The 26,556-nt window shown below is 38.3% G+C and overlaps 1 protein-coding gene across 9 annotated transcripts in view; it reads left to right on the top strand.

The window, feature by feature from the left end:
• Nucleotides 1-22,638, top strand: part of LIMS1 (LIM zinc finger domain containing 1) — a 151,551-nt gene extending 128,913 nt beyond the window's left edge. For 6 of the 9 annotated variants that reach the window (XM_081833305.1, XM_081833308.1, XM_081833306.1 and 3 more), the window contains exons 3-10: nucleotides 10,682-10,748; nucleotides 11,508-11,673; nucleotides 12,115-12,264; nucleotides 14,035-14,185; nucleotides 14,914-15,006; nucleotides 15,782-15,830; nucleotides 17,175-17,250; nucleotides 19,868-22,638. In XM_081833305.1, the coding sequence (XP_081689431.1) occupies nucleotides 10,682-10,748; nucleotides 11,508-11,673; nucleotides 12,115-12,264; nucleotides 14,035-14,185; nucleotides 14,914-15,006; nucleotides 15,782-15,830; nucleotides 17,175-17,250; nucleotides 19,868-19,982 (867 nt within the window). In that variant the 3' untranslated portion in view covers nucleotides 19,983-22,638. The remainder of the gene's footprint in view (nucleotides 1-10,681; nucleotides 10,749-11,507; nucleotides 11,674-12,114; nucleotides 12,265-14,034; nucleotides 14,186-14,913; nucleotides 15,007-15,781; nucleotides 15,831-17,174; nucleotides 17,251-19,867) is intronic. The other 3 variants (XM_081833309.1, XM_006728937.3, XM_006728936.3) reach the window with 1 other exon arrangement.
• The last annotated feature ends 3,918 nt before the right edge of the window (nucleotides 22,639-26,556 follow it).

The raw sequence follows: 26,556 nt of genomic DNA, 5'->3' as shown, positions 1-26,556 counted from the left end.
TGTTATGATTCCAGAATGTTACAAATACCCAGAATTGGTCTATTAATGGGCTATTGCCCAGCTTAAGGTCCCTTGGGTCCTGAGGAAGATTGCTATTTTAGCTACACTTACAATTAAAACCCCTTTCCCAAGGCCAGGGATTTGTAAACCTGCATGTGGAAAATCTGGCTTTTCCTTTTGGTTGAATGATATTAGAGAAAAAGCTATCCAAGCCTTCCAAGAAATAATACGTATTCTCAGTTATTGAAAAGGAAGCCCAAAAATTTACCTGGCTTGCTTTTCATTTGAGATACAACGTATGTACTTCAGTCTTGCTGTATGTAATAATAGCAAATGTGGGGCACCTGGGAGGCTCAGTGGGTTAAACAACCGACTCTTGATTTCGGCCTAGGTCGTGATCTCAGCATCGTGAGATCAGGCTCTTGTCGGGCTCCATGCTCAGCATGGAGTCTGCTTGTTCCTCTCCCTCTGCTCCTCCCCATGCTCACTCGCTCTCTCTCAAATAAATAAAATCTTTAAAAAAAAATAACAGCAAATGTGTTCTTTCCACTCTACAGCTTTGATATTGCTTTTGTCTATGATTAAAACATCATCCTTCCCTTATTTTCTACAGTATCTACTCTTTTCTCCGTAGGATTGGTTCTGAAGACTTAGAGGTGGGTTTTCTGCACTCACTTCCCCTTGAAAATGGGATTCAGGGCGCCTGGGTGGCTCAGTCCGTTAAGTGTCTGCCTTCACTCAGGTCATGATCCCAGGGCCCTGGGATCAAGCCCTGCATCGGGCTCTCTGCTTGGCGGGGAGCCTGCTTCTCCCTCTGCCCCTGCTGCTCCCCCTACTTGTGCTCTCTGTCTCTCTCTAATAAATAAATAAAAATCTTTAAAAAAAAAAAAAAAGAAAGAAAGAAAATGGGATTCACTTTTACTGTGGAACTTCTGATATTTTGGATCAGATGGCCAGGATGCTCCTCCCTTTGGCCCCAAAGGCAAGTTTAGCATTACACTACTGTTTCCTACCCACTCATGAGGATGTTTGTCTGGAGGTGAGCTGATTGAGCTCAGCTATTTCTGGCTCATCTGCAGCTCCTCTTAAGAGTGAGTTAGCAGCAACCAGGATTATTACCTGCATTCGCTCCTCTCTCAAGGTGAACTTCAATCCCACCAGATCATGTGGTTCAGCTAGTGAACTTAAAGTTTGCCATTAGACTGGAATACATCAACCCTGAAGAATAAAAGGTTAGGCTCAATGATTCTTGGGCTCCGTAGCTTCTGTCATCAATGACTGCTTTCCCCAGCGTGTTTTTATTACAGAACCACATGAGTCGTGTTTTCAGGCCACTCCTATCTGTCTCATTTCAGTTATCTTCTCTAGTACACACAGCACTTTGTTTATACCTTTAATATGGAGAGCATTTCATGTGTTTATATGCTTATCTTCTTCCCCTCTAACTTTAAATACCTTGGTGTCAGGACTGTCCTCATTAATTGGTATATCTATCATTTGTTATACAGTATTTGATGACTACTAGGTGCTTAATAAATACAATGATGTGTATACAGTACTTGGATAGTATAGATGGCAAGATAAAATGCTAATATACCCACTAGGAACCAGGGTAAACATTTTCTAACATAAACATTTGCAAAATCTTGGTACTCTTTACTCATTTACCTATTGTTCATCTCATGAACATTGTCCAAGGTTTATTGTCCAGAGTGGTGGATGAAAGAAATGTATTCTTAAGTAGAAGCAGAGGAGATTTCAGTTTTGGAAAGAACCCTGAGTAAATGCCTGAGCCATGGTATATTTTCAGTACCATATGTGGACCGCTGACTTGAGATGTTAGTTCAGGTCAGTGTGGTGTTGTTGAATAATCTTACTTTTGATTTAAAACCTACAGAAAAGTTGAAAGAATTGTACAATGAATATCATGTACCCTTATGCATCTCACACACAAAACCACCACACCCATTTTCTGCCAAATTATTTGGGAGTAATTTGCAGACATACAACACTAAATGAAGTTACTTTTAATTTTTGTGGTTTTTGTAGGGGAGGTACAATGAAAAGGTCATAGTTAAGAGATGATTTTTGGGATACTGGCCTTACCAAAATGTTCTGTTTTTGAGTGACATGTTGTATCTAGTTGGATTTTAATATAATCACTTCTGGTACTTGGAGCACTATTTCTTGAATTAAAAGCTCCCCTCCCCCCAGTTTGTTTAAATGATTCAAATGACTTTAAACTCTTATCTCCAAGAGCATTGGTTAAAAGGAAAAGAAAGAGCACAATTCTCTTTGCATATGGGCTGGACTTAATGATTCACTTCTAACAGGGATATAGAAATGAGTAAAGCAGTAACTTTGCAGTGGCAAAACCTGGTAGACACCATCTTAACCAAGTGAACAAGGTTAACTTGACCAGTAAGAAGTCATGTTGAGCTCACATACTCCCCAATATGATGCAAGAAATAGAGCACATTATTACCTCTGTGGTATTATATATCTTCCCCCAAATCTATGACCTCAGTCTAATCATGAGACAAACCCATGATGATTACAAAACAGCTGACCGGTACCCTTCAAAATTGTCAGTGTCATGTAAGACAGGGCAGGACTGAGGAACTGTCACAGATTGGAGGTGACCAAAGAGCCTCGATTGGTCTGACTTCCATGAGATTTTCCAGGAGTGTTGTTTATTCATTCTTTTTTAGGAAGCATGTATCCATAATTAGGATGTTTTGGGACCTCAGCATTTTTCTCAGATTTGTGCAGTGGAAACAGAGGGTAGATTCACTTTATTGGTACATGGTCAAAAAGGAACCCAGTAGTTCAAGGCTTTAATGTCATTGTTCCACATTCAGTAGAATTACCTCTTCATCTGTGTTCAGATGGCCAGTTCTCAAGTTCAGATTGTGTGTTGGCAGAGAAGCCAGAGGATCTTTCAATCATGATTTTTAAGTTCTTAGAGAAACCCACAAGATAATTTAAGAATTCTAGGTTATATTCTCTATTGGTCTGCCTAAGAGAGGTGGTGGATACAGAAGAAGCAGCACAGATTTTAGGGTCTTACAGCCTTGGATTGAATCCCAGCTCTACTGGCTTTGGTTCAAGTTATTTAATATTTTTGAATTTCAGTTTTCTCTAACAAGGGGATGATCATATGTGTCTCATAGGGTTCTGAGTTTGAACCAAGGTAGCATGTACAGTACCTAGTAAATTAGCTCACTCCCTAGTATCACTTCCCAGGGGGTACTGCTCCGATAAGTAATGCTTGCACACACTAAACCAGGGTTCCTCATCCTCAGCACTGTTGGCATTTTGAACTCGATAATTCTTTGTTTTGGGAGCACTCCTGTGCATTGTAGACTGTTTAGTAATATTTCTACCACTCTACCCACTAGATCCCCAGTTGTGACAACCAAAAGTATCTCCATACATTGCCAGATATCCCTTGGGGAGCTAAATCACCCCAGTTGAGGGACGCCTGGATGGCTCAGTTAAGTTAAGCGTCTGCCTTCGGAATCAAGTCCCTGGAATCAAGTCCCATGTCAGGCTCCTTGCTCAGTGGGGAGCCTGTTTCTCCCTCTGCCTCTGCTCCCCCTGCTTGTGCACATGCTCTCTCTTTCAGACAGATAAAATCTTTAAAAATAAAAATCACCCTTAATTGAGAACCACTACATGGAATGAGGGCATCCCTTTGAATAGGCTATGAGCTTCACTATGGTAATAGTAAGTCCGTTCTAAGTGAGCATGTTCCCCAGGTTGTTTAGACAATAGCCTCATAAAACAAAAACCTTTTTCTGTTTCTAAGAATTTGACTGCACTTAGAGTTAATTCTTGTACCATAAATTTAATTAGAAAGTATTTCCAGACAGATTTCACTTAAGAAAGACCCTTAAGAAAGCCTGTATTTTCTGGCTTAAATTGGCACAAGGAAAGATAAGTACACCATTCTTGGATAGTCATCATGATGAAAGTGTCCCCCTCGTTTAGCAAAAGGCAAGATACACTATCTGTGTGGTGATTTGAACTGGTTCCGCAAACTGAAATTTATTTTTCTTTTTTCAAGTACCCTACTTCTGCATTTTAATTTTTTTTTTTTAAAGATTTTTTATTTATTTATTTGACAGAGAGAGACACAGCGAGAGAGGGAACACAGCAGGGGGAGTAGGAGAGGGAGAAGCAGGCTTCCTGTGGAGCAGGGAGCCCGATGTGGGACTTGATCCCAGGACCCTGGGATCATGACCTGAGCTGAAGGCAGATGCTTAACGACTGAGCCACCCAGGCGCCCCTGCATTTTAATTTTAAACAGCTTTTAAACATTAATGATTCTAAAAATGATTTATCTTTTAATTTTGTCTGTATCAGAATGTAGTGCTCAGGGTATTAATAAAAACAAGGAACACACTAAAACAGTCATGGTGGTGTTGCTTTTTACCACAGCACCACCAAGCATTGAGGTGCTGTTTCTGGTTTCATGTGAGTCTCTCGAGGGTGAGGTCACCTAGTTCATGTTCTTCACAGTCCTTCACCTTGCCTGGAATGTAGTACTTTATGTGTGAATTAATGCCCTATACTTGCTAATTTTAGAAGACTTGAGTTACATTAATATTTTTATTTCCGAAATAACAACCTCTGTTATGAGCCAGGCACTGTACTAGGTGTTTTACAGACTGTTCTTGTTGTTCTTCTTCGTTCCTTTGATTCTCACACGAACCCTGTGAATTAGGTATTTTTATTCCTGACTTACATGTGGCCCTGATGAGGCTCAGAGGCCTTGCCCACAGTTAACTAGTGGAGATTTTATCTCATGCCTGCTCGCCTGCACAAGGATGCCCTCTCAACAAAACTGAAGTGGTTTCCTAGGACTGATGTTTTATCAGTCTGAGAGATAATGCTGTCTTGTATATGGCCATCACTGCTTTTTCGTTCATTCAGGAAATAGTTATGGAAAACTTATAAATGCAATGTGTGGTGGAGTGTGTAGGCCACACTGTGCCCTAGTCCTGGGAGTGACTACAGTTTTCACAGTGATTTGGGTAGAACTTGAAGATGGCTTCCATGGTACTTTTCCTCACTTTCAGATCAGGAAAATTTAGAGAGGTTGGATAAATGTATGAGTATATGATTAGTGATCTTTGAATTTGGTATGGTAGCTTCGAAGGGAAATTTGTTTCCATCAGTGCTGGTGTTCATGAGTTACCAGTATCTCCAATCATCTTCCAATACATATGAAGAAATATTTGTAAAATGACCAAGTCATTGGTGGCATGAGAAGGCTGTTTAAATGTCATTTCAGGAAGTGGGGGGGATTAACGATTCAGACCAGAGGCCCTAACGTTACCGACTATATATAGCCGCTGTAATGGTTCCTAAATCTAACTTTCTGATATCTTGGAGTATCTCCAGTAAAAAGATTATCTTATATTTCCCCTAAGAAGATACTTTTGAAAGTAAAATGGAACCGACAGTTAAAGAGAGATGTAATTCCAGAAACATTACGAATCACGATGCACTGAACCAAGGACTATGAACGTGGTGTGAAGCCTTTTTCAGTTTGGCATAGTACAGGATAGGTTCTTTGTTAATACTTCAGATTTCTTTCTTTCTCTTTAGTTTGAATTTCCCAAATGTGTCCTTTTTTCCCTGTCACAGAATGCATAACAGGAAAGACCAATTTATGATGAGTGATTTAGTGGAAAGAGGGTTTACAAAGAGATTTCTTCACTCATTTCCTCTTATACAGAATCATGATTACTCAGGAAGGCTGAACTCTGAGAAGGGAGGTCTGTTTGGGAGGAAACTTTCCAACTAGGGGAGGTGCTTATCTGCTGACCCATTGACTTCAAAGCAGTTTACAACAAATCAGTACAAATCACCAAGTGAAGATCGTTAACGTTTGCACTTGCCTTGAAACGAGACTGTCGGCTAAGTTTCTAATTCTGAGCTTTCTTTAAAGCAGCAGAATTTCTCCCTACTTCCCCCCGCCCCCCGCAAAGAGAATCTTCACAGAACTCAAAACTTAAAACAGTTCAAAGCAGAACTATTTTTGGTTGGAGTTCATCCTCCCCCATACTGAACAATCCCTGTTCCTTGCAGGTGGCAACAACCAGGGTTCTTGGACATTCTGTTTTAACACTGTCTGGAGCATTAATATTTCTTATAGGCTGATGGTATTTTAAACCAGTTTTGGGTTATAACATGCAGTTACCTAGAAAGGCAGTATTTCTGAAAGTTTGATTTTTCAGATTTATGATTTCTGATTTTTCTTCATTTTCATCCCAGAGTTTCACTTTGGATCAACTTCTGGCCTTTCTCCTAGCCTTGGAAATCAAGCCATAACTGTGTTTGAGCATTTCTACACACTGTGAAAAAGAGGCAGCTTGTTCTAGCAAAAGAAATTATCTCTTGCATTAGTCCTTATATGGAGTAAGCACACCCAGAGTATGCAAGGGGTTTGCGGTATGAATGATTTCAAGGGAATCCATTTCTGGATCCTTGTATTTTGGTTTCAGGGAACTAAATTTCTGAATTCCTCTTCCAAAAGTTGATTTGTCTGATAATATATTTGTATTCACGGTAGCACTTACTTCTCCCACGTCACAAGAGAAAGGAATCTCAAATCTTTCTGTGATAATTGCTCCAGGACACCAATCAAAAGACCTTAGCCAGGGGTCCTCAAACCCATAAGGCATTTTCTTGTTAAGAATGAAGCTTGGCTTTAGGAACTGTGTTGGATGTTCTATATTCAGATTTGTGGCAGATTTGGAAATGTGGGGAGTAATCATGACAACTTTCTTTTAAGACTTTGCCTTTTTCATCCCTAATTTCAAAAGGACTCATCCTTTTTCTTCAGTTTTGTTGAAATATGATCAACAGACAACATTGTATAAGTTTAAGGTGTACAACGTGATGATTTGATATATGTGTATATTGTGAAATGATAACCACAGTAAGGTTAGTCAACACATCCATCACCTCATGTAATTATCTTGTGTGTGTGTGTGTGTGTGTGTGTGTGTGTGTGTGTGTGTGTGGTGAGAACATTTAAGATCTGCTCTCTTAGCAGACTTCAAGTCTCCCATACAGTATTGTTAACTATAACTATACATTAGATCCCAAGAACTTACTCATTTTATAACTGGAAGTTTGTACCCCTTGACCTACATCTCCCCATTTCCCCCATCCCTCCAGGCCCCAGTAACTCCCAATCTACTCTCTGTTTCTGTGAGTTTGGTATTTTTAGATTCCACACATAAATGAGATCACGCAGTATCTGTCTTTCTCTGCCTGACTTATTTCTTTTAGCATAATGCCCTGCAGGTCTGTCCATGTTGTTGCAAATAGCAGGATTTCCTTTTTTATAGCTGAATGGTATTCCACTGTATATTTATACCACAGAACTGATCCTTTTAAAGGGAGAGTCCTGTGAGAGCAAAACAAAGAGAGCAGTGATAAGAAATTGTGAACATGATGAGTATGTGTTAAGAGCCAGAAGTAACAGCCAAAACAGAAGAGGCTTGTGACTCTCACAAGACACCAAGAGGTTAAACAACTTGACCAAAGTCACACAGCCGGTCAGCGGTTCAGCCAGAATTTAGACTTCAGGCCTTTTGGATCCACAGTCAGTGTTCTTAACTGCTACGCTATGCTACCTATTTGAATTATATCTTAAAAAATTTATTCGAGGGGCGCCTGGTGGCTCGGTTGGTTAAGCATCTGACTCTTGGTTTCGGCTCAGGTCATGATCTCAGGGTTGTGGGTTTGAGCCCCATTTCATTTTGGTCTTCATGCTCAGCAGTGTCTGCTTGGGATTCTCTTCCTCCCCCCCTGCCCCTCCCCTGCACACACTCTCTCTTTCTAAATAAATAAATCTTAAAAAAAAAAAAAACTTATTCAAATTACAACCGATCCTAATTTTTTCTACCTTCCGCTAGCAGATACAGTATATATGCCAACTGCTGGACTCATTTTGTTTTTGTTTTAAACAATATACATCTTTCTCTTTCATTAAATACAAACTAAAAGTTGAGTGTTTCTTTTCTTTTTTTAATTAAACTTTGTTTTAATGGGTCTCCAAATTCTGTGACAGATTTTTTGGTCAAGTTGTTTCCATTAAAAAGTACTGATTTTAAAAACTATAATAAAACTATCATGCATGCACGCACACACACACACACAAATAGTGCACAAAACATTCTCCTTTCCTTCTGAAGATGTGATGCATTTTTTTTATTATTATTATGTTCAGTTAGCTAGCATATAGTACATCATTAGTTTTGTGGGTTTTTTTAAAAGATTTTATTTATTTATTTGACGGAGACAGACCCAGCAAAGAGGGAACACAAGCAGGGGGAGTGGGAGAGGGAGAAGCAGGCTTCCCGCCGAGCAGGGAGCCCGACGTGGGGCTTGATCCCAGGACCCTGGGATCATGACCTGAGCCGAAGGCAGACACTTAACAACTGAGCCACCCAGGCGCCCCACATCATTAGTTTTTGATGTAGTATTCAACGATTCATTAGTGATGCACTGTTACCATTAATCAGTATTTTACTCTTGAATGTAAGTGACCAGTTGACACACACAGTTCTGAGCCTGGTCTTTCACCACCGATTAAGACTGGGGTGGATGGTAAACAATTTATCATTTCCAACTAAATCAATGGAGCTGGTTCTGAGTCTTTATATTGAATTTTTTTAAATTATTGCTAAAAGCTAAACATCAGATTTCTATATATATACGTAATATACATCCAATAAGGGAACATATCTACTTCATAAATAACTTCTGCTTGGGGCTACACACAGTGCATTATGATAGGACTGGGTTAATGTAGCATATCAATGTATCTGTGGCTTTTAAAAACAGATTCATTAAATGTATTAAAACTTATTCATTTGAATTTCAAAATGAAGTAAGCCTTTTTCTGGCATAAGATATATCTGCTTTGGCTGGTCTGCCAATTAAGGTGTAGTCGATAATGTTCAATAAATTGAGCAAATTGAGTTGACTACTGATATATCATTAAAAATGGATTCTGAGGGACGCCTGGGTGGCTCAGTTGTTTAAGCATCTGCCTTCGGCTCAGGTCATGATCCTGGGGTCCCTGGATCAGTCCTGAGTCAGGCTCCTTGCTTAGTGGGGAGCCTGCTTCTCCCTCTGCCTGCCACTCCCCCTGTTTGTGCTGTCTCTCTCTCTCTCTGACAAATAAAGTCTTTAAAAATAAATAAATAAAAATGGATTTTGATAGTCAGTTATGTGATATATGTGACATATAACTTGCAAGGAGCTCAAAGATTCAAAGGGAGACATGATATAATTCTCATGACTTATGTGAAGAGGGTAAAAGCAGCCCCCAAAATAGAAATTAATGTTGAACCCTGACTCTTCCAATGGTAAGTCATATTCATCCATGGATACATGGAATAATTGTGAGAGGAAGAGGAGCCCTACTCATCTCATTAAGATAGGCTTTTCAAGTAAACAAGTAGTGGAAAGTAAAATTTGACATTTTGACATATTCATGTTTTGACCATTTGTGTATTAATAATCATTGTAATGATAATCCAGAAGAAAAAGAATGTTTTAGAGCCTTATGGGTTCAGAAAGTAAAACAGATTTTAAAGTTTCATTATATACATTTTAATTGCTGAGAAGTATGGTAGGGTGATCTGTTAAAGACTTTAATATAGGGCACCTGGGTGGCTCAGTTGGTTAAGCGACTGCCTTCGGCTCAGGTCATGATCCTGGAGTCCCTGGATCGAGTTCCGCATCGGGCTTCCTGCTCGGCAGAGAGTCTGCTTCTCCCTCTGACCCTCCCCTCTCTCATGTGCTCTCTCTCATTCTCTCTCTCAAACAAATAAATAAAATCTTTAAAAAAAAAAAAGACTTTAATATAGAGTTTCAGAAAAAAATATCACACCAGGGTAAAACTCTGGGGGAAATGAAATGGAAATAGTTCAAGGAGAAAAGTGGAGGGTATAAATTTTTCCAACTGTTAAAGTAGAATGTTTTTTTTTTTAATGGGTTTTGGCCTCAGTTTGAAATGTGTAAATCTAAAATATACTAGAATATCTACTCTTTGGAGATATTTAAGCTTGTGGTACAATATTTCAGATATCAACCTAAAAAAGAGTGGGACGGGATTTATGTGTATATGCCTACTTTCTGGAGAGAGGGGTCTGCTCATTCATTAGACTCTTCAAGGTGAGTCTGCAAGCCAAAGAGTTAGCATTGCTGCAGGGAGGTCACTGTACTCCGGAGCCATAGTACCAGGTCTCGCCTCAGTTGTTTGGTGTGTCTTTAGGGAAGGGACAAAAGTACATCTGCGGGGCACCTAGGTGGCTCAGTCGTTAAGCGTCTGCCTTCGGCTCAGGTCATGATCCCAGGGTCCTGGGATGGAGCCCCGCATCGGGCTCCCTGCTCCGCGGGAAGCCTGCTTCTCCCTCTCCCACTCCCCCTGCTTGTGTTCCCTCTCTCGCTGTGTCTCTCTCTGTCAAATAAATAAAATCTTTAAAAAAAAAAAAAAAGTACATCTGCTTTTAAAAATCTCAGTAGAATTATAAATTCTTAGGGCAGAGCTCTTCATCCAGAAACATCTTTCCTATATGTCTCCACAGAATAATTATATTCATCCTGTGATTGTTTCATCTATACAAATTGATGGTATTTTCTATTTCAGTTTGAAGGAAGGAAGTACTGTGAACATGACTTTCAGATGCTCTTTGCTCCTTGCTGTCATCAGTGTGGTAAGTTTTACTGCTGAATGGCAAAGTAAAAAGTGAGTCTCAAAATTACGTCAATGGTGAAAATGGTGTTTGGTGCTCATTATAAATAGCATCTTATTGGTCCTTTTCCTTATCATTAATATATAACAAGCTGGAAGAGTATCAAAACCCAGAGAGAAATGATTTTTAAGGACATCTACTGTAAAATTGGGGATTAAGACTTTTATCAGATGATCTTTTGGAATGTTCTTGTCCCCTGTTAATTCAGTCTTTACCTACTTACTTTGGGGGTTGCCAGGAGAGAGACAGGGAAGACATTGGAGGGGTGCTTCAGATGCTTCGGAATTGCTGTGTGTTACACAAGTGTTTAACTTGCTTGCATTTTAACCACTTCACTGGTTGCTAACACTTCTACGAGAAGGTCTCCAGAGATTGGAAAAACTGAGTAGAATCTTCTAAAGTTTAGTGAAAGAAGAAATTTTGTATAGGTTTCAAGAAAATGTGCTGTGGATTTCAGTTTTCTGTGTCAGCAATGACCAGAAATAAACAAAAGGCATTGAAGAGGGCCCAGTATTTCATTGGGAAAAGGAAGACCACATTTAGAGATGTGATAAGACAACCTGAAAATATGACTACAGAATCAAAACCAAGGACTCCGATGAGACAGAGTTTCTTCCTAATGCAGTGCTTACTGTGGTCAACACATACATAGAGAGTCCCTAGTTGTGGAGAACGGTTTAAACAGTGTTTTCTTTGTGTCCTTTGTCTCACTACTTTCAGCAGTAGAAGCACACTGGATGTCCTGGGTGTGTTACTTTCCCACAGGTGAATTCATCATTGGCCGAGTGATCAAAGCCATGAATAACAGCTGGCATCCTGAGTGCTTCCGCTGTGACCTCTGCCAGGAAGTTCTGGCGGATATTGGGTTTGTCAAGAATGCTGGGAGGTAGGAGTTTTCCATCCTTGTCAGGTGTGGGTGGAGAAGTAACTGCTACAAGGTCATGCCTGTTTTCCCCTGGGACTGTGAGGCAGTTCTTTAGGGCACTGAGTTGAAGGTACAGGGACTCAAGCCTGCAGTGTATTGGCTTGTCTGGTGTCTGTCAGGAGAGGATCTTAGAATTTCTGGGTAGCAGCCTTGCTGCTGCACATGTCCCTGGGCCAGCAGAAGGGGGATAGGTACTTAAGATGGAGTCGGGTTACCTGGGTTGGAATAAATAAATTTTCAAGTAGTGGCTTGATTCTGCTCTGGTAAGCCAGGAGTGATTTTTTTAAAAAATGATTTCTTTAACTTCTTTTCAAAGATATGAGAAGCATAGTTCTTTCTAATTATTAGAAAGAACCTCAGATTTTCAATTGAAGTTTCTAAAAAAGTTTTGGCTCTATTTAGACATCTATGTCGTCCCTGTCATAATCGTGAAAAAGCCAGAGGCCTTGGAAAATACATCTGCCAGAAATGCCATGCCATCATTGATGAGCAGCCGCTGATATTCAAGAATGACCCTTACCATCCAGACCATTTCAACTGTGCCAACTGCGGGTATTGCCATCCCCTCCCTTTTGATTGCACAAATAGTGGAAATAAAATAAAGATCACATTTTTCTATACTTCTTTTACTCCAGCACACCAGATTGCTTTTCTCCAACTTGTAACCTAGAAAATTTAAAACCTGTAAGAAATCGGGGCGCCTGGGTGGCTCAGTTGGTTAAGCGACTGCCTTCGGCTCAGGTCATGATCCTGGAGTCCCAGGATCGAGTCCCGCATCGGGCTCCCTGCTCAGCGGGGAGTCTGCTTCTCCCTCTGACCCTCCTCCCTCTCATGCTCTCTGTCTTCTCATTCTCTCTCTCACAAATAAAAAAAAAAAAAAACCTGTAAGAAATCAAGAGAATAATAGAAAGAATACCCATCGTTGAGTTTCATCGCTTAACATTTTGCCACTTTTGCGTGTGCGCAGCATACTTTTGCCCCGTGTGTGTGTGTGTGTGTGTGTACACATGTACACACACACATACCTCTAATTATTCAGTCGATAGTAAGATAGCCTCAATTGTCCCCAAAACTGATTTTGATAACTGTTTTTTGAATACAGGATCAAAAAAAAAAACTTTAAGAAGTCTTCTGTTTGTACATACATAATTTTTACAGTTGTAATAATTAGGGTGTTATCTTAAAATATCTTGAATTACATTTATTTAATTTTGCTTTATTTACTTCTAAAGGGATTTTTTTTCTTCAGAAACTCATGATAAATTATTAGACTGTGGTTTTCTAAATTTGCTATATAAAAATTTAATGGAAAAAGTTACTTTAATCAGTATGAACGTACATGCTAAATTATTGTGGGGTGAAGAGAGATAAGATAAGCTAAAGATCAAGAAAACAGCTGTGTTCTGTAAGTACAGCCACCTCGTCTTTTTTGTGATTATCAGTTTGTATCTTATCTCATTTTCTTGCCTGTTCCACTCTGTGAAATTTTTCTCTGTTCATTTGTCATTAGCACTTCTAAAGAATTACTTAAAACAGATGAAATGTTAAACAAGTCCATTTCGCTGATTGGGGCCATCTCTGGCTAAATGTTTATTGATGCAGGAGACTGAAAATAATACTGAACTTAAGCATTTGGGGGAGGAAAATTCTGGGCATTTCATTTGTTTATTTTCTATTAACCTATAACTCTTAATAACTTGTGACAATTTAATTGTTAGTAAATGGAACTAGTCTCTAACTTTAGACCTCAGTTATATATTTTAGATAATATAGATAATATTATTACCAAGTCCGTCCTGGGCATTGTGATGATTCTCTTCTAGCTTTTTAAGGAAGACAAAGAGATTGTAATGTGATAATAGACAAAGAAGTGATAAATATGGGGGCGCCTGGGTGGCTCAGTTGGTTGGGTGTCTGCCTTCAGCTTGGGTCGTGATCCTGGAGTCCCGGGACTGGGCCCTGCATCAGGCTTCCTGCTCGGCCGGGAGTCTGCTTCTCCCTCTGCCCCTTACCCTGCTCATGCTGTCTCTCTCTTTCTCTCAAATAAATAAAAATCTTAAAAAAAAAAAAAAAGAAGTGATAAATATGATCAGTGTGATCTGACTTATTTGTACATTTTATCATTATTGTATGATACTGATGTTTTGATAGGAATCTGAAACCCATTCAAGCCTATTAATTTAGGTTACTGTGAGCAATACTAAGAGGGGAAAAAAGAAGGTTACAGGGAGTGTTACAGTGAGATCTTCAGTTAGCCACATTGGTTGCCTGTTTTTCCTCTCTCAGTAGTAATATTCAGTGGGGTATCTCTCTCATGGACAGGAAGGAGCTGACGGCTGATGCCCGGGAGCTGAAAGGAGAGCTGTATTGCCTGCCGTGCCACGATAAGATGGGGGTCCCCATCTGTGGCGCTTGCCGACGGCCCATTGAAGGGCGCGTGGTGAATGCCATGGGCAAACAGTGGCATGTGGAGGTGAGTCATCGGTGGTGGAGGGGTAACCAGTACTTTTCAATCAGATGTGCTGGCAAGAGTAGGAGATTCTAAAGATTAAGTATGGAAATTTTCAAGACAAATGACTCTGTAGAAAATTAAGAATATAGAATATACCCTGCTTTTGTGATCTCTCTGTAATGCCACAGGATATACTCTTTTGTTCTTAAATCCTTCTTGAAGCTGAAAGTGTCATGGTCCATATCCAGCAGTAGCCCCTCCCTTATCAATGCTACTAACATGTTGACCGCTTTTCTCATTCTGCGTTGTTTAAATAGGCTGTGTCGGGCGCCTGGGTGGCTCAGATGGTTAAGCATCTGCCTTCGGCTCAGGTCATGATCCCAGGGTCCTGGGATCGAGTCCCACATCGGGCTCCTGGCTCAGCGGGGAGCCTGCTTCTCCCTCTGACCCTCTCCCCTCTCATGCTGTTTCTCTCTCATTCGCTCTCTAAAAAATAAATAAAATCTTAAAAAATAAATAAATAAATAAATAAATAAATAAATAAATAGGCTGTGTCTTAGAGTAACCTGTCAAAAGCTCAAGACACCTGAATTAAGACTCAAAGTGTCACAGGGTTAACCCTGGCCAAATGGAATAACTACCTCAAACTTCCATGTATCTTCTCTGAGGATAGTTTAACTTTGGAGTTTTACTTCATTAAATAAATAAAATACGGCAATTCAAAAATGACCTCTAGCAATTTTTTTCAGCATTTTGTTTGTGCCAAGTGTGAAAAGCCATTTCTTGGACATCGCCATTATGAAAGGAAGGGCCTGGCATATTGTGAAACCCACTATAACCAGGTATTGATTGTACTCCTCGGATACTACATATACTTAGATGAATTTGAGCTTAATATTTTAGCTACAAGGAAATCTCTTGGAAAATGTACATTGGACTATAGAGATTTCTTTTTAACTTCTTATTTGGGAAATAATTTCAGACTCACCGAAAGGTTGTAAAATAAAAATATGAAGAATACCTACGTATCTTTTCATCATTTTCATGTGTTTCTCTGTATAAAAACATACACTTAATAAATGCACATATCTTTATATACAAATGTATGTATTCATATATAGGCACTTATTTTTTCTGAAGCATTTGATGATAAGTTAATTCATCATGGTCCTTTACCCCTAAATACTTCAACTCATATTTCCCAATAATATGGAGTGCTCTTACATAATCATAATCAGTATTGATATAATATGTCAGTGTATTTATTCCAATTTTGTCACTTGTACCAGTAATGTCCTTGTATCATTTTTTTCCACTCCAGTACTGGACCCTAGCTAGGGTTCTCATTTTCCTTTAGCTTCCTTAGATCTGGAACATTTCCAAAGCCTTTTTTGTTTCTGATAGTGTTGAAGAGTAAATTATTTTCATTGTAAAAAGTAAAAACTAGTCCGTGAACTTTACTGATTTTCTCTAGTAATGAATGGTAAATTCTGGATCTAGGTAGCCAGCTATTTGTTTTAAGTGGTAGAAAGAACTGAAATTATATTAAATATCTGGTGTTCTAAAACTTCGTTCTAACACATCTTGAATTTTTACCGCTTTTTTTTTCACTTTCAGCTATTTGGTGATGTTTGCTTCCATTGCAACCGTGTTATAGAAGGTGATGGTAAGTATAGGGATTTTACATGGCATCGTTTTGACACAAAAACACTTGGGTAATGTGAAAATTGAAAGAAGGTCAATGATTGCTATTGTTTGGAATATGATCATTATCAGTTTCCTTTTTTTTCCTTTGGCATATTTCTCAAGTAATCCGTAGCAGAAATGATAATATCCTAAGAGATGGATTTGTTACTCTTTTATGATAATACTTTAGGGCATTGCCACAGGGTTGTTACGGTAGATATTGTGGGAATATTCATGGCCAACCTTGAGATCTGTTTCTATTTTCATCCCCTGGAATTATATAACTTGGAAGCTGTAGAGCAGTGTTTATTAGGAACAGCTTAATCTGCCATGGTAGTCAGCGAGAGTCACTTTAACCCTGCAGATGCTAAAACCTGGCAGTTTTCTGTAGACATTTCTAGGCTTACCAGCCTTGTATTGTGGTAATTAAGCAGGGCTGATTAACTGGGACAGAAAGGAAGCAGCTGTGTTTGCTAATAGTCGCTAGCACAATTCTGCTAGAAACTTCCTGGCAAAATTTAAACATTCCTGTTTTCAGCATGCTTCATGATTCTCGTCAGAGAACCCAACTCGGGAAATACTTCGCAAAACCCTGCCCATGATGCAGTTTGCAAAAGGAGTAGTTCAGGAGAGCAGTCTTCAGCGCCATAGGAAATAAAACTTAACTCCTTCCTACGTGAGCTAGTTTTCAGGTGAGAGAAGCTGTCAAAGGAAGCTCAGTTCATCAGCTTTGGAAAAAAGACTACAGGCAAATAATGTAATGTCTGGATTTTTTTAAATTACTTATCTAGTCCATATATCTTTGTTGGGCCAGAGGCAGTAGGTACGGAAAGGTGGCAGCAGTGTGCTTGTAGACAGGCCCTGTGCCAGAAAAGCTCATCTGAGTGACGTAGTGCATGTTAAATATACACCCCATCATCCACGGGAGTGAGAGGACGAGCTTGGGTGGGAAGACATGCTACATACCATTTATATGCTTCACAGGATACTCAAAGGAAAGAAGAAAAATTTTAACTATAAATAAAGGTTGAAAAAGCCAGTGGTAATCTTCCCTAAGGTGAAACCAACCTACAGTCATGGAGGACATTAAGTGCTCAGTTTTTTAGTAATGTGAAAAAATAGCCTTAAATTAATTAATTAGATTGATTCTGTAAACATTAATGGCACTGAGATTTTTAGTCATGTGATTCGTTTGCAAGAAAACCTCTTGAGAACCTCTTCCAAGTGTCGTGGAAGCCACCTTAGCTCTCTTTGAGTCGAAAGTGTCAGCTTCACCACTTTCCATACCAGTGTGTGTGACCCGATGTCTTTTCTCTTTCTCTAGTGGTCTCTGCTCTTAATAAGGCCTGGTGTGTGAACTGTTTTGCCTGTTCCACCTGCAACACTAAACTAACACTCAAGTAAGTCTACAGTTTAGTCCGGTGTGAATCCTAAGACTGAAAACGTTGGGGTAACATTTTATAAAATACGGAGTTTTAGGGCGCCTGGGTGGCTCAGTTGGTTGGGCGACTGCCTTCAGCTCAGGTCATGATCCTGGAGTCCCGGGATCGAGTCCCGCATCGGGCTTCCTGCTCAGCAGGGAGTCTGCTTCTCCCTCTGACCCTCCTCCCTCTCATGCTCTCTGTCTCTCATTCTCTCTGTCTCAAATAAATAAATAAAATCTTTAAAAAAAAAAAAAAATACGGAGTTTTAAAAAAGAGAATTGATTCCTTATTCTTTCTGTCTAGGCCTTCCAAAAGTAAAGGTTCTTCCTTTAATTGTTTTATGTTCTTTCTTCTATTCCTTCTTTGTCCTGCTCAAAGGGATAAGTTTGTTGAAATTGATCTAAAACCAGTCTGCAAACACTGTTATGAAAAAATGCCAGAAGAATTTAAGAGGCGACTTGCCAAACGGGAGAGAGAAGCAAAGGATAAGGACAAGCAGAAAAAGAAAAAGCCAGTCTGTTTGTAAACTTTTTTGTCCCTTCTGTCATCATTTTCACTGCTTTCTTCTTTGGTTAGTCCTTTAGAGTATGCTTTGTTCTGTTTGGGTCTTTTGCTTTTTTATTTCTTTTGGCATGTATTTGTAGCTGTCAGAGCTTGAAATCCAAGTACTTGTCCTGTGTAGAGCTGGTTCTTTTGCCTACTTACTAAAATTATTAAAGCTACATTAATAAAATCCCCACCTAATACCAGTTTGTACTTCACTTATTTCCCTTAATCTGTCGACTCCCTCATCTCTTTGTTTATATCACAATATGGTATATAGATTTCTTTTTTAAAATGGATTCAAAGGGAAGATTTCCAATCTCTATTTAATGGATATTGGGGAAATTAAGGTATTTTTCTCTGCTAATTACAGCTTCTAAAATCCTGGTTTTTGGTTTCTTTGCCTAAAATGATTTATTTGATAAATTCCAAGTGTCACATGTTCTAAGCTCTGTATTAAATCCTTTCAGCTTATTTTGTATCTAAGCAAAGACCATCTACTGGACACAATAAGAGATCTGTCTTTGGTGTCTGTATGCACTTTCATAGAGTGCTCATTGCTGCTGTTTATGAATTCATTTTCTTGATGTTTTCAAACCCTACTTTATTCCTGATTTTTATGGGAAATATTTTAATCTTTGAAATTCTGTTGAATTACTAGCATGATTGTCCCATTGTTCCTTCATGGTTACCATTGTGTTCTGAGCTCCGAAAGTTTTTTATTGTTCCAGTTTTCATGTTTCCTTCCATAAAAAGGAATTAAAATTCAAATATAAAATTAAAACCGTTGAAGTTTGCTTAACAGTATCTCTGAAAGCAGTGATAATTTATTTCCTTCATCCAAAAAATGGCAGTTTTAATAGCTTTCATGCTAGAAGTCTTTGGGAGAAAATTGTAATTCAGGAGTACTATTAAAATCAAACTGTCAGTGGAAAAATAACATCATTTGATTTTCTGTCAGCATTAAGATCTCTGTGAAAAACAGCCGGGGAATAAATTCCATGTAATGCTTTAAAATAAGAGTTTTCATTTTATTAAATATATGATTAGGAATTACCTTTGTTATTAACTTTGTTCTTTAAAATTTGTATCACCTGATTTAATCGTTTGCCATAGATTACAATGTACTACTAGACTTGTTCCAGAAATGCCACCTAAAAACAAGTTAGGAAAATGTACAAGTCATAAAGTTGTTTATTTCCTCAGTTCACGGTTTAGGACCCTAGATTCCAACAGTAATAAGCAATCGTAATTACCAGTTGGAAATGCATAACAGATAGTTAGGAAGCTGTCTAAAAACCTGGCCTCTCCAGAACTGTTTTACAAATAAATTGATAATGTGTATTGCTCTAACTTTAAAAAGAAAGAATTGAGTTCTCCATACAGCTGACCATTCACAAAATGGAACCACAGGCAATCTGTTTCATTTCTGTTTCTTAAGAGTGATTAAAAACTTTCTTATATCTCCCCTACCAACCTTTCTGTCAGACAACTAACCAAAATAACCCATTACAATTTAAGATTTCTTTGAAAATGATTTTTTTTGTTGTTGGAGGTAGGAAGCAAACCATTTTATGTAAGGAAAGATGAAACCTCATAGATACCTAATTTAAAATATTAATGAAGATTAATTTGCTTTCAACAAAGACAAGGTCATTCACATTACAGAAATACAACTCTGGGCTTTAAATAACTGTTCTTTAAAGTGTTCTCATGGTACTTCAATGTGTGATTGACTTTACTTACCTAAATTATACTGACATTAGATTTTCTGTGTACATAGCACAGACTAAAATGTAATGTACATTCTGTATAACACAGGTAGATATTTAAGATCAATTTATAAGGACAATTTTTTTCAAGTGATATGGTAATTTTTTACATCTACCACAATGACAAAAGTTGAGATTAGAATTATAGTTTTTTGCTATGAATATCAATGTTATCATATAGTGTCTTCATTTACTTCAGTAAAATTACCTCACATTATTTATATATCTGTGTCAAATACATTTCTACTAATTTCTTTTATTATTGTTACTCTCTTTAGGAATAAATTTGTGGAGTTTGACATGAAGCCAGTCTGTAAGAAGTGCTATGAGAAATTTCCGTTGGAGCTGAAGAAAAGACTTAAGAAACTAGCTGAGACCTTAGGAAGGAAGTAACTTCCTTTATTTGTTTTTTCTCTTCTACGCAAAGAAAAGAGATTACCAACGTTACTTGACTTGATCCACCCTATTTAAAGCTGTATCTCAAAATAGTTGAGTGAAGAGGGCCTCATATATGAATGGTTTTCTTCATCTCCTTCTTCTCATTAAAAAAGAAAAAAAATCCTGTGTAATTATATTTAAAACACAGAAGAAGTCAAGATTTGCTTTTGTTAATAACCCTTATCAATTCATCGAAATGCAGATTGTACTTAACAGCAAAAAACACATGGTTTAGATGTTAGATTTTAACTAAGGTCCAAAAAAATTAATTTAACTTCTAAAAATGAAAGTAGGGAGTCAGCTTTCACATGGCTCAGATAAAAAATAGAAACATTATTTTACTTTGTATTTGAAAAAAAAATAATTCCAACTGTTGTTGGAGAGAAGGAAAAAAAATAACCAGCCAAGAAAAACAAATCTTATAGAATCTGAGTATGTTTATCAGACTAGTAGCTAGTAGCCATAAAATGAATATACACATTACTAAGACAAAAAAGTGCATTCAGAACTACTTGATTTCATTTTTTGTTAAATGCAATAATTATGCTTAGTTTATATTTTGTTCTCCTTGTGAACTTCTTCCTTACTACAATTACTTAACACAGTAGTTATAGCTAGCTAATAGTATGCCTTTTTAAATTTTGTGCAAAAAAATTTATACTAGGTATTTGAAAATTCAGTATACTTTACAATATTGGAAAAAATGAAGTATTTTTTAACGTATTTACAGCAATTATGCTTCTAAGCTTAAGGTCAAAGATGTAGTCTTAGAATAGGACACGAAATTAAATTTTATGTAGCTTGATGTATCACTTAAAACAAGTGAATGTATATGTATTGGTCCTACTGCCTTTATAACCATGCTAATGTCTATGCTTTACACATAATCAAACTTGCCTTGCCTTAGAAAAACATAGGTTATTCAGGAATTCTAGCTGTTTCATGCAATACCAAAAATAAGTGCATTGATTGAGATTTGTAAACCCAAATTCCTCTGCCACAGCTATGGTGATACTTGATCTTTTATTTTTCTCTCCTTTTTTTGGGAGAAAAAATTGAATTTAATTAATTGAAATTAATTTTTGTCATCTTGTTAGAAGAATGATATTGATAGGTGTTTCAAGTTTTTCATTTCAAATGTTGTAATTGGATTTTATTTACTATAAGGAGGAGGTAAAAATGACACTTTTAAATTGGGAGGAGGGTGTTTAAATGTCAACTTTAGGTCAAAAGTAGTGTATTATTCTACTTTATAAAAAGTGTTTTTAGAAAGTTTATCCTGAAGTTTCTGGACCATTCTTTCTCGATAAACCTGTATGCAAAGCAAATTTTGTGAACATTTTTTCCATGTTGCTGCTGCTGTGTTATCATTTAAAAGAAAGTTCCCAAGATGGACTTTTAAGGAGGAAATTACTGGTTTTTAAAAAAATTGCTGAAATATTGTTTTGCCATTAAAAAAAAAAAAAAAACACCTCAGGATGCTACCACTCTGCCATTAAAATATTTGTATGCATGTATTTTTTTTTAAATTTGTGCATGCACTTTACAGAGTAACTTCTATTCAGATAACTTATAACCAATTACTTTTTAGTGTTCTTTTAGAGTTCAAAGAATTATCAGTGGTTGAAAATAATCAATATATAGTTTAAGACTGTATGTACTCAGACGTTTAAAACAGTCTTTGCATCTGACAGTAAGAATCAAAATCCCTTCAGAATGCCTTTGTCAGCTAATACGTGACCAGCAAGGAAAACTTTGGAAGTATTTATTAAATATTATACTATGGATGTAGGCCAAAGAGTACAGGTTTTGCAATTTGGGATCTTGATGCTAAATTGTCAAATCCCCCTACACCAGAAATAAGGGACAGAAAGCAATTATTTACCCATATTCTTAATCACTTTGAAGATGCATGAACTGAGCTCAGCTGCTTTGTTTATGTATCTTACATAGCCCGGCCTCTCTTGCAGCCAGATGCGCACTGCTGTCTTTGCTCACTCCTCTTTTAAAATAGGAATTAATATTTCCTGGAAGTTCGATTTGGTAACCCTCTACAACTTTAGGATATTTTGTCTAGATACAGTACTTTTTCCCTGCTAGGGGCTTCACTGGAGTCCTTACCTGTGGGAAAGAAAGAGGAAGTCGAAAAGTTGCAAGTGGAATAGAAGACAGGCTTGGTCGACTTCATGATATTTTTCATGGGGTTTTCCCTGGCTGTGGAAAAACTCAGGCTAGTAAGCATTTCTCTCTTTAAAGTCCTACAAGGCAATTTGAAATAATTCATTGTTCTCACCCAATTTCTAAGTGCTCTTTTTCTTACCAAGCCTACTATAATTGGGGGAAATGCCTGGGTACAAGTAAAATATTCTTTGGATCATGTTCAAAGCCTTATTGTATCTAAAATGATAGGCCATTTTGCCTCACTTACTTGCCAAAATAGCCATTTCTAAGTTAAGAAAATTTTGAGGTAGGCTTACAGCATTCTTGTTGTATTTCATTTTAGATTGTAAGTTCGATGGCAGGGACGCTATGCTGTTAATTGTGTTTTTACATAGCAACCATTGCAGTATACTCTTGGTGTTTAATAAATGTTCATAATTATTAAGAATAATCCTATTGTGCATTGTTTCATTTGAATGACTTTGAGACATGGAACTATGAGAAGATAGGACTAATGCTTAAGAAAACTGTTTTGGTGGGGTGCCTCGCTAGCTCAGTCAGTGGAGTGTGCAACTCTTGACCTCAGGGTTGTGAGTTTGAGCCCCATGTTGGGTGTAGAGATTACTTTAAAAAATCTTTTTTTTAAAGATTTTTTTATTTATTCATTTGAGAGAGAGAGCACAAGCAGGGAGAGAGGCAGAGAGAGGGAGAAGCAGACTCCCTGCTGAGTTGGGAGCCCAATGCGGGGCTCGATCCCAGGACCTGGAGATCATGACCTGAGCTGAAGGCAAACACTCAACCATCTGAGCCACCCAGGCGCCCCCAAAAATAAAATCTTTATGGGGCACCTGAGTTGCTCAGTCAGTTAAACATCTGACTCTTGGTTTTGGCTCAGGTCATGATCTCATGGCTCGTGGGATCGAGCCTGGCATCAGACTCTGCACTCAGCAAGGAGTCGGCTTGAAGGGTGCTCGCCCTCTGCCCTCCCCTCACTCTCTCTCTCTCTCTCTAAAATAAATAAATCTTTTTTAAAAAGGAAACTGTTTTGGAAACAACCTCAGTGTCCATCCACAGATGAATGAATAAAGAAATTGTGGTGTGTATACAGGCGCACACACAGACACACACACACAATGGAATATTATTCAGCCATAAAAAAGGAAATCTTGCTATTTGCAACAACATGGGTAGAACTTGAGGGCTTTATGCTAAGTGAAATAAATCAGACAGAAAAACAAATACCATATGATCTCATGGAATCTTAAAAGAAAAAACAATAATAACCCAACTCATCAATACAGAGAACAGATCAGTGATTGCCAGAAGCTGGGTGTTGGGGTGGGTGAAGTGGGTGAAGGGGATCAGAAGGTGCAAACTTCCAGTTATAGAATAAAGTCATGGAGGAGATGTACTATACAGCATGGTGACTATCGTTAATAATACTGTATTGTATATCTGAAAACTTATGAGAATAAAAAATTTTGTAATTATGTGTGGTGATGGATAACTAGACTTACTGTGATCATTTCACAAATACAGATATTGAATCATGTACATCTGATATAGAATTTCATAGGTCAATTATATATCAATTTTTTTTAAGTTTCTCTTAAAAGTCATTTTAAATTTTTCCTATATGTAGTTTTTTTGGAACATAATTTAAGTAGTCATATCTACATTCATGTAAGAATATCAAATTAAACATTATATAAAGTTCACAAGGTGGGTTCCACAAATACTATCTTATTTAATCCTTAAAATTATATGGGTTATTTAAAATTCTTTCCACATTATAGCAGAGGAGCTGCAAAACGACATTAAGTAGGTCCTTTGAGGTTTGCATGACTTAAAAATGGCATCTTCAGAATTTGAACCCAAGTATTCCTGTGATTCCAAATGTATAAATGTTTCTACTCTGTTACTTGTGGTGTGTGCGTGCGCACGCAAGAGAGAAAATTGAAGTGTTCTTGAATATAAAGTAGAAATATTCATGTGTATGAATAAAAGAAAATGATCTGGTTACTGTGTGAGCCAAATCCCAGGACCATACAGAATAGTGGTGGAGTCTTCCCATTATTCACCATAATTCCTATATTTTTCATTTCTTAGCAAAGGAGATATCTTACATCTCCTTATATATGTATGTTAACATATCTTACTACATCCCTCAGCAAGGCCAGAGGCACTGTGTGGCGCTTTCGAGGGGCATTCCTCTTCCCGTGCACCATCCTTTCCTTGCCCTTCGTCGTCCTTGAACGTAGAGATTCAGGGTCTCTGTGATTTGAGTCTCGGACTCCTTTTCCTCCCCTGTGCGGGTGCAGAGCTTTGATTTCCTCCCGCCCAAGTGGGAGAGATGGGTAATCACAGCGCCACGTAGGAAGTGTTGCGAGGGTGAACGTAGGGTTTTGCCAGATCCCAGCAGCAGAGGGGGAGGGAAGGCTCCTAGAGGAGCTGGATCTCCAGAGGGGAACACGGTCAGCCCGGCAGGGGAAGAGGCCAGGGGTGGGTGCCCCGGTGCTCGCTCGCTCTCTGTCTCTCTAAATCTTCAGAAAATGTTATTAAAATGGTTCTGAAGTGTTTTGTTTGGAGTTTTTTGGCAGGGAAGAAGGGGGACCGTATTCAATTCAGGTAGTGCTTTCCGGTTTGCCAAAATTAATATTATGCTACAGTAATGGAAATGCTAACTTTATTTTTTGAATGTGTTTTGTTAAATGGGTTAAATATGTATCTGCAATATTGTTTGCAACTTTGTTGTTGTTGACAAATTTTCCTCCATCCGTGGAGCACTGGTGAGATTTTTAAAGCAAGCTCCTATATAAATTCTCAGGAATTCTAACTTAGCAGAGTTGAAAGTAAAGCTCTGTTCCGGCTGTGCTCCCTAAACTGTGCTGTGATCACCCAAACCTGAAGATCTTACTGGGTGGATCGTGAGTTCGGTGCCTCGGATTCACCCCCTCACGTTCTAGAATCTCCAGTCAACGGGGGATTGCACAAGTGTGCTGATTTGCCTCACCTGACTCAACTTCTCCACTGGGGAGACCCCAGTGTCTGGGGAGGAAAAAATGTAATTTCTTCTCCCTTCTAAAACCTTGGGATTTCCTTCTTCACTTTCTAATCCTACTGTCATATTAGAATTTTTGATGTCACAAGATCAAGTAGGAGATCGCCACTTGATGACTGTCACTAATTGGTGCATAGGTCAAAAATGGCTTCTTAAATCTAAAATTGTACCGGCACGCGACTGGGCTCTTATTCCCTACTAGAAATCTCAGTTGTGTTTTTACAGCCCAAGAAGAATATCTCAATCCCCAAAATATTAGAGACAAGCATGAAAGGAGCAGCTTACTAAAAGGATATTTGTTCACCACATATCTTTAGTACCATGTTAAACCCCATAAGAGGGATTATGTTGGGGGTCAACATATCAGCATTTTGAAAATTATTCATACTGCTTTCCAGGTAATCCCCCAAACCCCACATTTAATCAGGAGGTATTGTTCTTAAACGTTATTCTCTATTTTTGAAAACTTTACATGGCTATTTCCCTCTTTCAAATTGTAGATTCCTACAGAGGACAGCTAGGGCCTTCTAATTTTGTGTACAGTTATGAGTCCTAAACTATCTGGAACTAAGCTTTCTGGTAACTTCTACCAGAATACAGGCAAAAATGAGGGAACAAGAGCCTTAAAAAGACCAAAGGTTATTAAAGTCCACGCACTAACGTTCATATGTCACTTGGAAAAATCCCCTAGGCCCTTGCTTGTCACCTGCTTAGTTCATACACAATTCTAATGAGCTTAATGAGTTTCCGATGCCAGATAAAAGGACACAAATTAGAAGTGGGGAGAGGGTAAACCAAAAAGTAAACAAATTCAAGAAACATTTATTGAATGTAAACTTTTGTCAGCCACTGCACTACAAGAGAGTGAAGCAGCAATAAATGTGCCAGCCTTGGAAATCTCAGTGTACCAGGGGCCATAAAAAAAAGCCTCAGAACATCGTGAAGTTAAGAACTGACATTAGAAATAGGGGTAGGATACAGAGATTGCTCAGAGGAGAGAATGGTTCATTCTATGGACTCTAGAAAGATTTCCCAAAGGTGGTGACGGCTGAACAAGGCTTTGAGAGACACGGCAAAGAGCTTTGTAGAGGGAGAACGGGGAAGGGGGCTTTCCAAGCCAAGAGCCTGGAAAAGAGCCTGTGAGAATTCCCGTTTATTTGGGACCCAGGAGCCAAAACTCTGAAGGGGAGAAACTTCAGCTGGCGCAGCTGTAGTCCCAAGAGGGTGAAACTAAGAGGGTGAAGTTGATTTTGTTCCAACTCTGTCCTCTGGCTGGTTGGCCCCAGATGCAGAAATACATGGCAGAGC

Source organism: Leptonychotes weddellii, chromosome 10 (assembly GCF_054177405.1).
Source record: "Leptonychotes weddellii isolate Sample4059 chromosome 10, ASM5417740v2, whole genome shotgun sequence".
Classification (NCBI taxonomy): Eukaryota; Metazoa; Chordata; class Mammalia; order Carnivora; family Phocidae; genus Leptonychotes; species Leptonychotes weddellii.
The sequence above is the reverse complement of the archived record's forward strand: the minus strand, read 5'-3'. Positions and strand labels throughout refer to the sequence as shown.